This window comes from Schistocerca nitens, chromosome 4 (assembly GCF_023898315.1).
Source record: "Schistocerca nitens isolate TAMUIC-IGC-003100 chromosome 4, iqSchNite1.1, whole genome shotgun sequence".
NCBI lineage: Eukaryota > Metazoa > Arthropoda > Insecta > Orthoptera > Acrididae > Schistocerca > Schistocerca nitens.
In genome coordinates, this window is record NC_064617.1 from 517,852,785 (window position 1) to 517,867,953 (window position 15,169).

Consider the following 15,169-nt stretch of genomic DNA (forward strand, 5'->3'; position numbering starts at 1 on the left):
ATAGGGTAGGGAAGGAGGTTTGGTGATTTCATAGGGATGAACTAACAGGTTACGAAGGTTAGGTGGACGGCGGAAAGACATTCTGGGTGGAGTGGGGAGGATTTCATGAAGGATGGATCTCATTTCAGGGCAGGATTTGAGGAAGTCGTATCCTGCTGGAGAGCCACATTCAGAGTCTGGTCCAGTCCCGGAAAGTATCCTGTCACAAGTGGGGCACTTTTGTGGTTCTTCTGTGGGAGGTTCTGGGTTTGAGGGGATGAGGAAGTGGCTCTTGTTATTTGCTTCTGTACCAGGTCGGGAAGGTAGTTGCGGGATGTGAAAGCTGTTGTCAGGTTGTTGGTGTAATGGTTCAGGGATTCCGGACTGGAGCAGATTCGTTTGCCACGAAGACCTAGGCTGTAGGGAAGGGACCGTTTGATGTGGAATGGGTGGCAGCTGTCATAATGGAGGTACTGTTGCTTGTTGGTGGGTTTGATGTGGACGGACGTGTGAAGCTGGCCATTGGACAGATGGAGGTCAACGTCAAGGAAAGTGGCGTGGGATTTGGAGTAGGACCAGGTGAATCTGATGGAACCAAAGGAGTTGAGGTTGGAGAAGAAATTCTGGAGTTCTTCTTCACTGTGAGTCCAGATCATGAAGATGTCATTAATAAATCTGTACCAAACTTTGGGTTGGCAGGCCTGGGTAACCAAGAAGGCTTCCTCTAAGCGACCCATAAATAGGTTGGCGTACGAGGGGGCCATCCTGGTACCAATGGCTGTTCCCTTTAATTGTTGGTATGTTTGGCCTTCGAAAGTGAAGAAGTTGTGAGTCAGGATGAAGCTGGCTAAGGTAATAAGGAAAGAGGTTTTGGGTAGGGTGGCAGGTGATCAGCGTGAAAGGAAGTGTTCCATCGCAGTGAGGCCCTGGACGTGCGGAATATTTGTGTATAAGGAAGTGGCATCAATGGTTACAAGGATGGTTTCCGGGGGTAACAGATTGGGTAGGGATTCCAGGCATTCGAGAGAGTGGTTGGTGTCCTTGATGAAGGATGGGAGACTGCATGTAATGGGTTGAAGGTGTTGATCTACATAGGCAGAGATACGTTCTCTGGGGGCTTGGTAACCAGCTACAATGGGGCTGCCAGGATGATTGGGTTTGTGAATTTTAGGAAGTAGGTAGGAGGTACAGGTGCGGGGTGTCGGTGGGGTCAGGAGGTTGATGGAGTCAGGTGAAAGGTTTTGTAGGGGGCCTAAGGTTCTGAGGATTCCTTGAAGTTCCGCCTGAACATCAGGAATGGGATTACCTTGGCAAACTTTGTATGTAGTGTTGTGTGAAAGTTGACGCAGTCCCTCAGCCACATACTCCCGATGATCAAGTACCACGGTCGTGGAACCCTTGTCCACCGGAAGAATGACGATGGATCGGTCAGCCTTCAGATCACGGATAGCCTGGGCTTCAGCAGTGGTGATGTTGGGAGTAGGATTAAGGTTATTTAAGAAGGATTGAGATGCAAGACTGGAAGTGAGAAATTCCTGGAAGGTTTGGAGAGGGTGATTTTGAGGAAGAGGAGGTGGGTCCCGGTGTGACGGAGGACGGAACTGTTCCAGGCAGGGTTCAATTTGGATAGTGTCTTGGGGAGTTGGATCATTAGGAGTAGGATTAGAATTATTTTTCTTCGTGGCAAAGTGATATTTCCAGCAGAGAGTACGAGTGTAGGACAGTAAATCTTTGACGAGGGCTGGCTGGTTGAATCTGGGAGTAGGGCTGAAGGTGAGACCTTTGGATAGGACAGAGGTTTCGGATTGGGAGAGAGGTTTGGAGGAAAGGTTAACTACTGAATTCAGACTTCTTGGAGCTCTGTGTAGCACTTCCATTTGCTCACTTGTTATGCTAAATTCATGCTTGCTGTCTTTTGCAAGTGCTCCAAATACTGTCTGATCACTGTTACTAGATTGTTCCTTATACTGGATTTCAAAATTTCATCTCATCTGTCCCATGCAGTTCCTATCACACTCTCACATTTAATTTTGTACATCATGGAGTTGCTGTAGTCACTTTTCTTCATTGTATTTGGTTTGTGCTTTAATCCATGCTCTATTTTTCCCTAATTTTGAAATGTCACAGTGATGGTGGTTTTTTAAGAACTTTGCAGTTCTCTCTGACACATACCCTTTGTATGTCAAAATGACGAATTTCTTCTTAGCTCCAATCTTGTTACTTTCTCGTTTGTACGGAGAAACTTGTTTTTAATTTTAGTAAACATTTGCATGGCGTCTTGTGTCCTATATACATTCGCTGTAGCTAATTGTTTGATAATATCTACTTCCATTTGCAACATCCTCTTTGATGGGCAGTCTCATGGCTCTGTTGCACAGTGCATAAAAGTATGCTCTTTTATGTTGGGATGGCTGGTGTGACATCACTCCTGTAATGTTATATGAGTGTGGGTGGTGTGAGGTCACTGCTATAATACTATCTGAGCATGTATTCTTTCTAAATATCCTGAAAGTATGCCTCCATCTCTCCCTTCTTACAAACAAATCTAGAAAGTTAGTTGCTCCAATTTCCTCAGTTTCTAATGTGAAGTGCATTTTTCAGTGTTGGTCATTTAATATTCCCATTATTTCTACTACTACTTCTTTCCTTCCCTTAAAGAGAAGACAAGAGTTGCATGAAGAAAATAATATATGCAGGTTATTTATACTGGCAGGGAAGCACTTAAAGAGCTCTTGAACAAAGCTTTATACTATAAGTTGAAATTACTGTACACTTTCAAGCATATGTAGAATATCAAAAATATTGTGTTTTGCAAATGGAGATAAAGGATATAAGTATTCTGAAGGATGCCATCCTGGCCTCATTAGACACTGTGAACCTTTACACCGATATACCAGTTTCAGAAACTTTAGATATTATTAGGAAGAAACTAATAAGAAACAGGTCAGTGAGCATGAGCGAAATCTTTAAGCTTACGTATATGCTAGAGTTCAATTGGCTGTTAAGTGTTTTATCTTCTACAACAAGGTTTTTATGCAGGACGATGTGTAGGCCATGGGAAATTGCCTATCAGGAATTTTGGCTGAGATTTTTATGACTAACTTTGAGCACATTTTTTTCAGCTCTTTCCAGAAATTAAAGACAAGATGATTTATTACAGATTGTACATTGATGACAATATTCTGCTCTTTAAAGGGAGGAAAGTAGGAGGAGTAGGAATATAAAATGAGCAACATACATAAATCCACTTTACATTAGAAGTGGAGGACAGTGGTGCAATTAACTTTCTAGATTTGACTGCAAGATGAGAGGGAGGAAGGCATGCTATTAGCATCTTTAGAAAGTATAAATGCTCGGATAGTACAGTAAGAGTGACCTCACACCATCCAGCCCAACATAAAAGAGCATACTTTTATGCAGTGTGCAACAAAGTCCTGAGACTGCCCTTCAAAGAACAGGAATTGCAAACAGAAATAGGTATCATTAACCAAGTAGCTACAGCGAATGGCTGTAGGAAACAAGATGTCATATGTATGAAACTTCCTGGCCGATTAAAACTGTGTGCCTGACCGAGACTCGAACTCAGGATCTTTACCTTTCGTGGGCAAGTGCTCTGCCAACTGAGCTACCCAAGCGTGATTCACAACCTGTCCTCACAGCTTTACTTCCACCAATACCTTATCTCCTACCTTCCAAACTTCACAGAATCTCTACTGTGAAGCTTGCAAGACTAGCCCTTCTGGAAGAAAGGGTACTGCGGGGACATGGCTTAGTCATAGCCTGGTAAATGTTTCTGGAATGAAATTTTCACTCTGCAGTGGAGTGTGCACTGATATGAAACTTCCTGGCAGATTAAAACTGTGTGCCAGACTGAGACCCGAACTCAGGACCTTTGCCTTTCACAGGCAAGTGTTCTACCATTGAGCTAGCCAAGCACTGCTAATGACCCATCCTCACAGCTTTACTTCCACCAGTACCTCGTCCACTACCTTCCAAACTGTTTTAATCTGCCAGGAAGTTTCATATCAGTGCACACTCTGCTGCAGAGTGATAATTTCATTATGTCATTTGAAAACAAGTTCTTGGTATAAGTGAAGAGAGTAACAATATTAAAGGTACGAAGAAATTTGTTACTTTATCTACAAAGGGTATGAGTTGAAGATAATTGTGAAGCTCTTTTCAAAAAAACATCGCCATGGCATTTTAACATGAGTGGAAAATGGTGCATGGATTGAAGCATGGTCTAATCACGATGAGGCAAAGTACTCCAAGATGTACAAGATCAAATGTGCGAATTGTAGAAGATAACAAGCATGAAGTTAGCACAATAAGTAAACAAGTGGAAGTGCTACACAGAGTTCCCGAAGTCTTTATTTGAATGTGCTGGAGAAACTGGAAATGTACACCAAATGATAGATTGAGTAAAAACTGACTTTAAGCACAGTAACTATTAAGAAATTTTTTAAAATATAATGTTGTAGCCTTACTTTGGGAAGGTGTAAGACTCTTTATGAAACATCAATGCGGTGACCCTCGGCACACTGGCAGTGGGAAAATTTGGACACAGCAGAGGCAACTTCAGTGTGGTGGTGTGTTTGGTGTGGCGCAGTAGAAACTCCACAATTGTTAAATGAGGGGAAGAGATGGTGTTTATAGAATGTTCTAAAATTGTTGTTTAAACTTTTTAAGTATATTAAACCCCTGATTTACGTTTGATATGTTTTACAATTTTAATGTATAAATTATTTCAGTCCATAGAGGCCACTTTTGAGCACCGCTGTCTCTGCGATCATCAAATGGAAGGAGAATAAGATGTCATTTTGTAGGTTTTCTCAGCATAATAAGTGTTGAAAGTCTCCTCAGGTTTGCTACTGGGTCCTAAAATCAACTTGATTCAATATTTCATGATCCAACTATCACCAATCTCCAACAGAACACTGTTCCTGCTGAGTCCTGCTGAAAACCGATGCCAAGGCTGCAAATCATCATCCTGTGTAGGCCTCCGTACTGTACACAGCATATGCACCACCCATCACTGTTGCTGCCCTCCAAGACTGGGCAGGTAGCACTGCCGTTAGTAGAGCACCGGTGGCAATGCTACGTTGCACTCGATGACCATTTTCAAACACTCAGACTAGCTGCACTGAAGAATGTTCTACCGTGATGGTGGTAAGACAGGGCTCCACATCCTGCTAAGGGAATAGCCATTGCCTCCATTAATCAAATTGTCAGCCAACTTAATTTCAATTGCCTCTTTATAAACACTTTTCCAATTCCATAAACCATAAGTGTTGGCAAGTATCGCAGTCTCGTCAAGTTTCATCTCGTGTCCCTCAGTTAAGCAATGTTCAGCTACCACAGTGTTAGCCTTTATTGTTCATTCTGTTTCCTTATTTTTATTCCAGTTGGTTACACCCTACTTTTATTCTAGCTTTTGGCATGACTCCAATACAATCTCTCAGATGTGTGTAAATCATATAATTATATCCTATAGATGTTTTAGCACTGTTATTATCATGTTTTGGAAATTTGTTTGTAGTATTTTCTACTTCGTTTCCATTATTTTTATTGGAAGTATGTGGGTTTAATGACATCAAGGAATAGATGTACAGTAGTGCACATTTTTTATATGCGACACTAGAAGTGATACAACATACTAAAGTGAAACTAGTGTTTTAATGCCTTCCATTCCATGTACCATTCACAGTAATTATTGAGAAAAGTTAAAGTATTTTGTTTATAGTAAATCATCATATGCTGCAGATGTAAGTCTTTTGTGTAATGGACATTAATGAAACTGTTTTATAAGTGCAGCTTTGAATGTGATTTTTTCCTTAGCACACAATTTAGAAATTTTGTGTCTGTAATCATTATAATCATTTTTCATTTCATTTCAGTGTTAGAAGGATCATCTCCAAAAGTCCAAATAAAAATGCATTCTGAATCACTTGAAGACAGTCATGATGGAAAATCATCACAGAAGAGTGTTAAAACTATATTGTCACAACTATTGCCTTCTGCCACATCTTCAGCTCCTATACAGGTTTGCATATAATGCAGTATGTAATTTCTTTTCATCTTCTTTTTATTTGCAATATAGAATCCAAAATAATATATCAGAAACTAACTGTATGATGACCGTCATTTCAATTATTTCTTCTTTTGCTGAACAGAGTTCGGCAACATGTGCCTACTATGCAAATATCCAGTATCTAGAATACTTTCTAAGCTGTTTCATTCTGAATTCATCTTCTAATGACAAAATCCATATTCCTTATGAAACATATAAATATTTGAATTATATACAGTGTGTTTCAGGACCTCACTGAAAAACATTGAACAGTGAAGTCACCTATATAGGATCATTTTTTATCAGGGTACATACAGTCTTTAATGCACCCTTAACATTATAGCAATGAATAACTACAGTTGCACAAAAATTACCGTTTATTATTATTAGGCATGCCCTGACAGTAAATATCGTGAATGGTTCAAAAATACACCACGTGCCTCAATGCATGCAGCACACCGTTGCCCATACTACTCTGGAGAACATGTCAACATTTTGTCATATGTGGTGGAATTGATCAGTGATTCAGGTTGTCAATTCAATTCAAGTTGGAAGTGGAATAATGTAAACCATACTCTTGATATGAAAATTTTGTGAAGCTTCTGGATGAGTCCTTCCTGGGAACTACAAGAATACACATACACCTGGATGACTACATTGTCCTAACAAATGACACTGTAGTGGCACTACAATCAACATGCAGTAATCAAGATATGTCAAATCAGGCACATGTGCTGGAAAAACAACATGCCCTCCACATTGTATCCAGTGTTCCCAAACATTGACAGTTAGTTGCGCTCTTGCATCAACGTTGGAGTGTGCCGGGACTCCATCTTGCTGAAAACAGAGGCCTCTGCACACAGCAAGCATAGACTGTCCAGCGGGTCTGTAAATGTGCTCTGCAGGAATTGTAAGCAAGCTGTTCCTGTTAATGTAGGTAACTGTTTTACGGGTCCTAGTAGAAGATTATCCACAATTCCCATCCACATGTTTATGGAGAATCTTCATTGGCACAATCTAACAGCAACCACATGCAGGTTTTCACATTGTCAGAGGTGGCTTTTTCTGCTGTTAAAATACCCATCTTTTGTAAAGGAGGCCATATCTGTAGATAAAACAGCTGTATGGAAGGAAACATCATTCACACTTTTGTGTACAAATCGCTGCACAAACTGCATAAGATGTTGGTAACGAGCTAGTCCTAAATCTACAGATCAATTCACCTTCAAAATCTGATGTTCTGACATGACACTTACCACCACCAACATGCTAGGGAGCAAACTCCCTGTTTCTTGTAAGCATCCGTGAATTGCAGAAGAGTTAGTGGATGTCTTCTGTTAGGGAACCTGTTTTCCTAGGTATGAGGAGCTGTTCTTCCATTTCCCATCCCCTTACCATAACACACAATCATGTTGGTGTCTTCATCAAATCCATACCCCATTATTCATTGAATACAAACAATAAGAAGACCTGAATTCAAGATTAGTAAGATGCCAATGCTGAAGATACAGCATTATAAGAACACAAGCTGACTGCAGCACTGATAAGATGCACTCCACTGAAGGCACCGTATTACAATGGCACAAGCTGAGTGACAGGCCAGGTATGATTCCACAGAGTAATGACCTACCTAGAACCTGCACAGCAGGTCACTAGGTGGTGGTGCACATAATGACCATGCACATAACTCATAAACAGTGGACCAAAACAAATGTTCCATAATAAAAAATGATAATCAAAGTATGATCTATTGTTCCTCAAAGTTTGGTGGGGAGGTCCTGAAACACCCTGTATATGTATAGTCATTGGTTAGATAATATGAAATCCAAACTTTTTTTGATTGAAGAGGTGGGATACTTATTCCAGAATTTTGCATTAAGTTTGAAGATGCTTTCATTTAAGATAAGTTTAATGTCAATGAAAGTCATATGATGGTGATTTTGTGACAAATAACTTTTTTTACAGAGTCCACTGAGTCCCCAGGAGCATCATCTGCCACCAACAGATGGAGCTGTACCAATTGTTGTGTATGAAACTGAACCTTCTTCTATTATTGCATATGCATTGAGTTCGCAGGATTATCGGCGATTTCATGATGAAATGAATAATGATCAGGTCATGTCAAGGTATGTCTTTAAATAAAACATACATATAACAATGTAAAGTCTTTGGTGGATTATAAATAATGGGAGAACTGAAAATGATGACTCACCATATAACTGAGGTACTGAGTGACCAAGACATACATAAACAAGACTGAACATTTTGTGAAGCTTCTGGATGAGTCCTTCCTGGGAACTAACAGAATACGCATACACCTGGATGGCTACATTGTCCCAACCATTTCTGAATAAGACATGAAACGGTATTGTACTTTAAAAGGTAATTCAGTGTCGCATTAAGTTCAGTTAAGTAAAACAATCAATAAATATATGGCTGTGGTGGTTTAGGAGTTAGGGCACAGTACTACAGCCCTGGAGGTCCTAGGTTCAATCCTGGAGAGGGGTGGGGGATGGAGGGGGTATTTTTCTGCATTATAGTGTCTCCAGGATGGCTCTGGGTCCACTAAACCTGCTATCAAATAAGTATTGGAGATATTTTCTAAGGGTAAAAGGTGGCCAGGGAAATGGGCCTGCCATCTTCCTCCTCCCAGTAACGCAACGAAGAAGAAAGGCTGCCCTCACTTGCAGCCAGGCCAATAACCTGTGTTTGTTTGTTCATGTGTATATATGTGTATACATATGTAAGTTTGCATATGTGTTTCACATTCCCCCTAAACCATTGGACTGATTTTAATGAACTTTGTGCACATTTTGCTTACTGTGTGAAAGAACTACCAAGGGGATAAGAAGCACCTACCTATCGAAGGGATGAGAGTGTGGATGAAATAGTAGTGTAGCCAACGACATATGAATACCCAGACTTTATTCATCCATTATTTAAGAATGAGAGCACTTATTGATTTGCAACAAACTTTACACACAATTTTGAACCTTTATGGAACTTTTTCTCACTGAGAACCACAACAAAACAATGAAAAGGAAGAAACTTTCTCGCTTCCTACGTTTTTGCTGTTTATGCAATAAATCTGCCATGTCACGCATAATGTTTTTATTTATTACTTTTGTAATACTATATGTTCTGATGACACGTTTTACAGCCAGTATTCATATGTACCACTGACTGTACCAGCAAAATTATATCATTGTACAACACGCAGTCCAGGAGATACAACATCATAAACACTGAGATATGTGAAAAACTGCCGCATCATGTGCGACATTTAAACTTATTACTTCTTTGCTAGTAACTCTATTCACAACATTTCACACACAGTATCCACATATGCTGTTGAATGTATCTACTAAATTATAACATTGGACAACACATAGTTAAGAAGGTATGACAGCATAAACATTGAGCTGCGTGAAAACTATAGATATAGATGAAATATGTTAAATATATGTGACGTGCATATGGAGGCAAAGCTATCAGTACAAAACTACTACAACAATTAAACTTGGAACACATATTACTTACTATTTGGAAAGAAATATTGCGGGGGTCACAATGAGCTACTTTGTTTTTGAGTGGAATAACAACATGGTGAGTGAAAAAAAAGTGGGGGAGGGTGATGAGGAAGAGGTGTTCAAACAGAAAGGGGAAGGGAGAAATGTACAGAAAGAGAAGAGGTGGAGATTGACAGAGAGGGAGGAGGAGGAGATGGACTGAGAGATGGGAAGGACGAAATGGACAGAGACAGAGAAAGAGGGGGCGGGAGATGGTCAGTGGAGGAGGGGGGGGAGAGGGGGGGCAGGTGGTCGAAGAGGGAGGGGTGTAGGAGATAGAGGGGACAGAAGGAAATGGACTAAGTGAGGTGAGGAGGTGATGAGCTAATAGAATTGGAATAAATACATACTCGAGCAATGTCAGGTAATCAGCTACGCATTTGGTAAGTATGAAAAAAAAATTGTACAAGAAAAATTATTAGCAAATAAAAGTCATTCAGGTTACTCAAATTGCACTATTTATTTGTGATTTTTAAGACTGAAGGTCTTTTCTAAGAACTTTAATTTGTGAAACAGTTTAATGAGCAAGAAAGATAAACTTCTAACAATGATAACTCCAGGTTGGAATATCAACAGTGTAGGAAAAGATAGAGTGCTACTTTCCATAAAGATGACACATTAAGTTGCAGGCCGACACAATTAGAACAAACTTACACATAAGCTTTGGCACAGCCTTTGTCAGAAAAGGAAAGAGAAATACACTCCATTCATTCACACAAGCAAACACACCTACATGCGCATTTGCCTACTCCAGCAGCTTGGACTGTAATGCAACTATCATATGGAAAAGAGGCAGCAATCTTAATGGGTGGTGGTGGGGTTGGGGGGGGGGGGGGGGAGGGGGCCATGGAAAAAGATAGTAGTGTACGGGTGTGGAGAGGAGAGGAATGGGGGGGGGGCACTGTCTGCCAGGGTGCAGGGACTAGAATGCCAACAATCACAGTGTTCAGAGGTTGTGGAGTGGGGAGGTGGGGAAAACATGGTGAAAAAGGAGAGAAGTGGGGAAAGATAAGCAGGTGCATTGCAGATGGCAGCAAACAAAGAGGGTGGGAATTGAGAATGGGGAGGAGATGATAGGACAGAGGGGATAGAAACTGTTGGGTGGAGGGTGTGAGGACAGTATGTCACCATAGATTGAGGTCGGGATAATTACAGGAGTGGAGAATGTGTTATAAGGATAGCTTCCATCTGTGTAGTTCAGAAAAGCTGTTGGTGGAGGGAAAGATCCAGATGGCTCGGGTAGTGAAGCCTTATATGTTCAGCTGCATGTTGTGCCAGAGGATGGTCTGCTTTGCTCCTGGCCACAGTTCGGCTATGGCCATCCATCCTGGTGGACAGTTGGCTTGCAGTCATATCCATATAGAAAGCTGTGCAATGTTTGCAGCAGAGCTGGTAAATAACTGCTTTCACAGGTGGCTTGGCCCTTGATGGAGTAGGATAAACCTGTGACAGTCCTGTCTGATGGATATTAACTATAATATTTCAGTTACAACAACACACCAGTAATATCATGATTTAACCAACACATGCACTGGGGCTGCCTTATACTTGATAATCAGTCTGAACAATGTTTCTTACAAATATTGTATCGATTATGAAGATATATGGTAATGTATGTGTTCAGTAATCCACCAGGCTCCCATGTTCATCTTTCTGGCTTGACACTTGTGGGGTATGGTAATGCTATCTGGAACGCTTGTGAGACAGCACATGGGTCACTGCTGCCCATGGAAATGTCTTATGTGTGAATATTGACTAATTTTTGGTTGTTTCAATGTACATCACATTTAGTAGCATGTGTTACATATCTCCAGCCTACCTCTACTGAATCAATATCCAAAAAACACTGTAGTAAGCCTTATAAGCCTTTTTATTGTCTCTGAAAATAACTTAGGGAGACCTCCAATGCATAACAGTGGTACTTTTCAATGGCATGCTCTGACAAGTCCCAGTGTATAAATAGATATTTGGAACACAACATAGAGTCAAATTCAACACCAGTTATGTGTCATTTAAGTAAAAATATTATTTACATGCAGCACAATTACACATCACAAACTGCAAAACGATGAATAAATTAGGCAGTTGTGATTTCAGATGTGTTGATTCATCACACCTGTAGTTTTTAATTTGGAAAAGAATGTCACTAGTCTCGTGGAGGGTGCTGTGTTAGATTACGGGAGTTAATTAGCAAGTGTAGCTAGTCCTTTTTACAAGAAGATATTATTGAAAGACATTGACCATGACATCAAGGTCGCTTCACTTAAAAGGCTTATTTGGTGTCTTTAGATTGATTTTATGAATGTGTGTTGTCTGTTCTTTCACACATGTTGATTACTATATAATTAAGCTTCCATTGGAATGAACTGTGCTCTCTTTGCAGTTCCATCTTACATTTTATTGATTTGATGTGAAAAGTGCTTTTAGTTAAGAAAACTTGCAACCTGCTTGGATTTGACACTAAATTCCCAGTAATATTTAGGTCTTAGGTTTGACTGAATAATCTCTTTATTGTATTATTCTTATCAACTATCATGCTTGCTACTGATCTTAGAAGATAACTTGGATAAAAAAAAATAAGAAAAACAGCAATAACTTGGGCTAATGCTGATGAATTGACATGAATTTGGATTTGTTTGTACCACAGTAATATTATAGAAGAAAGAAAGGAGGGTGGCAGCTGGTACTGAGGGCCTTGGTGAAGATAACTTGTTGGATAGTCAATTTATTTGAATGATATTGAGTCACATTTATCAGACAAACAATAATGAAAGGTCATTGCCAAATTAGAGGTAGGTTGTACTGAGACAGGTAGCTTGGTGGTTAAATGTTTGTTTTTCTATTATTCACTGGCTGCAACAACAGTTTTTAAACACAGCTTTAACATCAAGGAAGTTTTGCCAAGGGGAACCAAAGGCTACAGCTTAAGTCATAGGCCAATATTTATTTTTATGCCTTTGAGGAAATATGACTGTAAGCCCATACAACTCAGTTATGCACTTGTTGCTACCATCAGTCAGCTGATATAATAGAGCAATGTTTACACAAGGTTTTGAAGACTGTATTTATGTGAATCAGCTAGCTATCTATGTATGTACCGCCCACTGCTTGTTTTTAGAGGGGCTTTTGCAGTGGTTTTGTCACCAGATACACTGGATTATAAATCAGTCAAGGTCTGCTCCCTTTCTAAGATAATTCCTAGTTTGGCTTGCAAACTGACTGTAGACATGATTTGATTTGATGAACAATTAGAACCCATTATCCTTTCTCAAACATCCATTCAGTAGAGCTTGTGGACATTCCGAGTAACAGCACCATACATCACTGCAAATGTTTTTTCTGCTATTTGAGACAATCACAGTACCTATCAACATTACTTGTGCTATACCAAACTCATCATCATCATGTAAGTGTGGCTGTTGGTACATGTTTTCCAGCTCCATGTCCTCAAATCTTATAAGCCCCTTTCTAGTTCTCTTCTTCTGATCATCACATAAAAAACATCTCTATACTATGATCTTGGAGGTCATTTGCACTTGGCTCTCTCTCCAGAAACCTATTATCACACTCTTTTTGGCCATCTACGTTCATCCCCTCCAGGTGTCCATACCAATAAAAATGGTTCATTTTGATTATTTCTACTATTGTCCCTCCCTTCAACATTAATTAATTAATTAACTCCCATCAGAAGGGGAACCTTCAGGGATATCAAATGAGTCAAGGGGTATATTAACATGAGATAATTACATCATAGAAACTTCATCTGTGTGCTATATTATTAACAGTAGACTAATGCTGTAATGCGTAATACTGTTCATGCTTATGCCCCCCCCCCCCTTTTTTTCCCTAATTTAATCGAGTTAACAAGAAAGTTGCACCTTTGAAAAAGGCTGCTGTCTTCCAGTTTTACTATATAGCTGCTGTTTATCTGCATTTAGTAGCTTGAAGGAAAGAAGGGAGGAAAATAGATTAGAATTTAACATCCTGTAGACAGTGCTGTCATTTAACATGGAGCACAAACTCGGATTATGAAAGGATGGGGAAGGACATTGGACATGCCTTTTCCAAAAGAATCATCCTAACATTTGCCTAGAGAGATTTAGGGAAATCATGGAAAACCAAAATCTGAATAGCTGTACAGAATTCGATTCAAGTGTGCTAATCACTGCATTCCTCACTCGATAGAGCTTAATATCTATTTGATTCCAATGGTATTTTTCAAAGAAATAATTTTATGTCTTTAGATACTGACTCTTACTATGCATTACTACTTGCCATGTAGCTAACATAAGTTTGTAGTACATGATTTCAGATAATTTATAGAAATAGTGGCTAATGGGGTATGTTTTCAATTTTCTTTTCAATTGCTAGGGATTCCCAGTTTTTGTATTTATGTTAGATGAGAGCTTGCTGAATATTTTCCCAGCAGAGTACCATAACTCCTCTGTGAAACATAGACATGGAGGCAAACTCAACATGAAAATTATTTATGAACCTCCAGCATGCTGGAGTAGTTTGGGTCAGCAACTTAAAAAAAAATCTTAAGTTGCAAATTTTTACTTTTTATTCATTTGATGCCTAGATTCAGGCCAAGATCCATTTTCAAATATCATAACACAGTTGAAAGTGACACTTCCGAAGAAGACAGTTATCATTATCCCCATGAACCATGGACCTTGCCGTTGGTGGGGAGGCTGGCGTGCCTCAGCGATACAGATGGCCATACCGTAGGTGCAACCACAACGGAGGGGTATCTGTTGAGAGGCCACACGTGTGGTTTCTGAGAGGGGCAGCAGCCTATTCAGTAATTGCAGGGGCAACAGTTGGGATGATTGACTAATCTGGTCTTGTAACACTAACCAAAATGGCCTTGCTGTGCTGGTACTGCGAATGGCTGAAAGCAAGGGGAAACTACAGCCGTAATTTTTCCCGAGGGCATGCAGCTTTACTGTATGGTTAAATGATGATGGCGTCCTCTTGGGTAAAATATTCCGGAGGTAAAACACTCCCGCATTCAGATCTCCGGGTGGGGACTACTCAAGAGGACGTTGTTATCAGGAGAAAGAAAACTGGCGTTCTACGGATCGGAGTGTGGAATGACAAATCCCTTAATTGGGCAGGTATGTTAGAAAATATAAAAAGGGAAATGGATAGGTTAAAGTTAGATATAGTGGGAATTAGTGAAGTTCGGTGGCAGGAGGAACAAGACTTTTGGTCAGGTGAATACAGGGTTATAAATACAAAATCAAATAGGGGTAATGCAGGAGTAGGTTTAATAATGAGTAAAAAAATAGGAGTGCGGGTAAGCTACTACAAACAGCATAGTGAACGCATTATTGTGGCCAAGATAGAAACAAAGCCCACGCCTACTGCAGTAGTACAAGTTTATATGCCAACTAGCTCTGCAGATGATGAAGAAATTGATGAAATGTATGATGAGATAAAAGAAATTATTCAGGTTGTGAAGGGAGACGAAAATTTAATAGTCATGGGTGACTGGAATTCGAGAGTAGGAAAAGGGAGAGAAGGAAACATAGTAGGTGAAAATGGA

The 15,169-nt window shown here is 40.0% G+C and overlaps 1 protein-coding gene across 2 annotated transcripts in view; it reads left to right on the forward strand.

The window, feature by feature from the left end:
• LOC126251546 (1-phosphatidylinositol 3-phosphate 5-kinase) overlaps positions 1-15,169 on the forward strand; it is a 437,758-nt gene that overhangs the window by 304,032 nt on the left and 118,557 nt on the right. For both annotated transcript variants that reach the window (XM_049952056.1, XM_049952057.1), the window contains 2 exons: positions 5,877-6,022; positions 8,015-8,175. In XM_049952056.1, the coding sequence (XP_049808013.1) occupies positions 5,877-6,022; positions 8,015-8,175 (307 nt within the window). The remainder of the gene's footprint in view (positions 1-5,876; positions 6,023-8,014; positions 8,176-15,169) is intronic.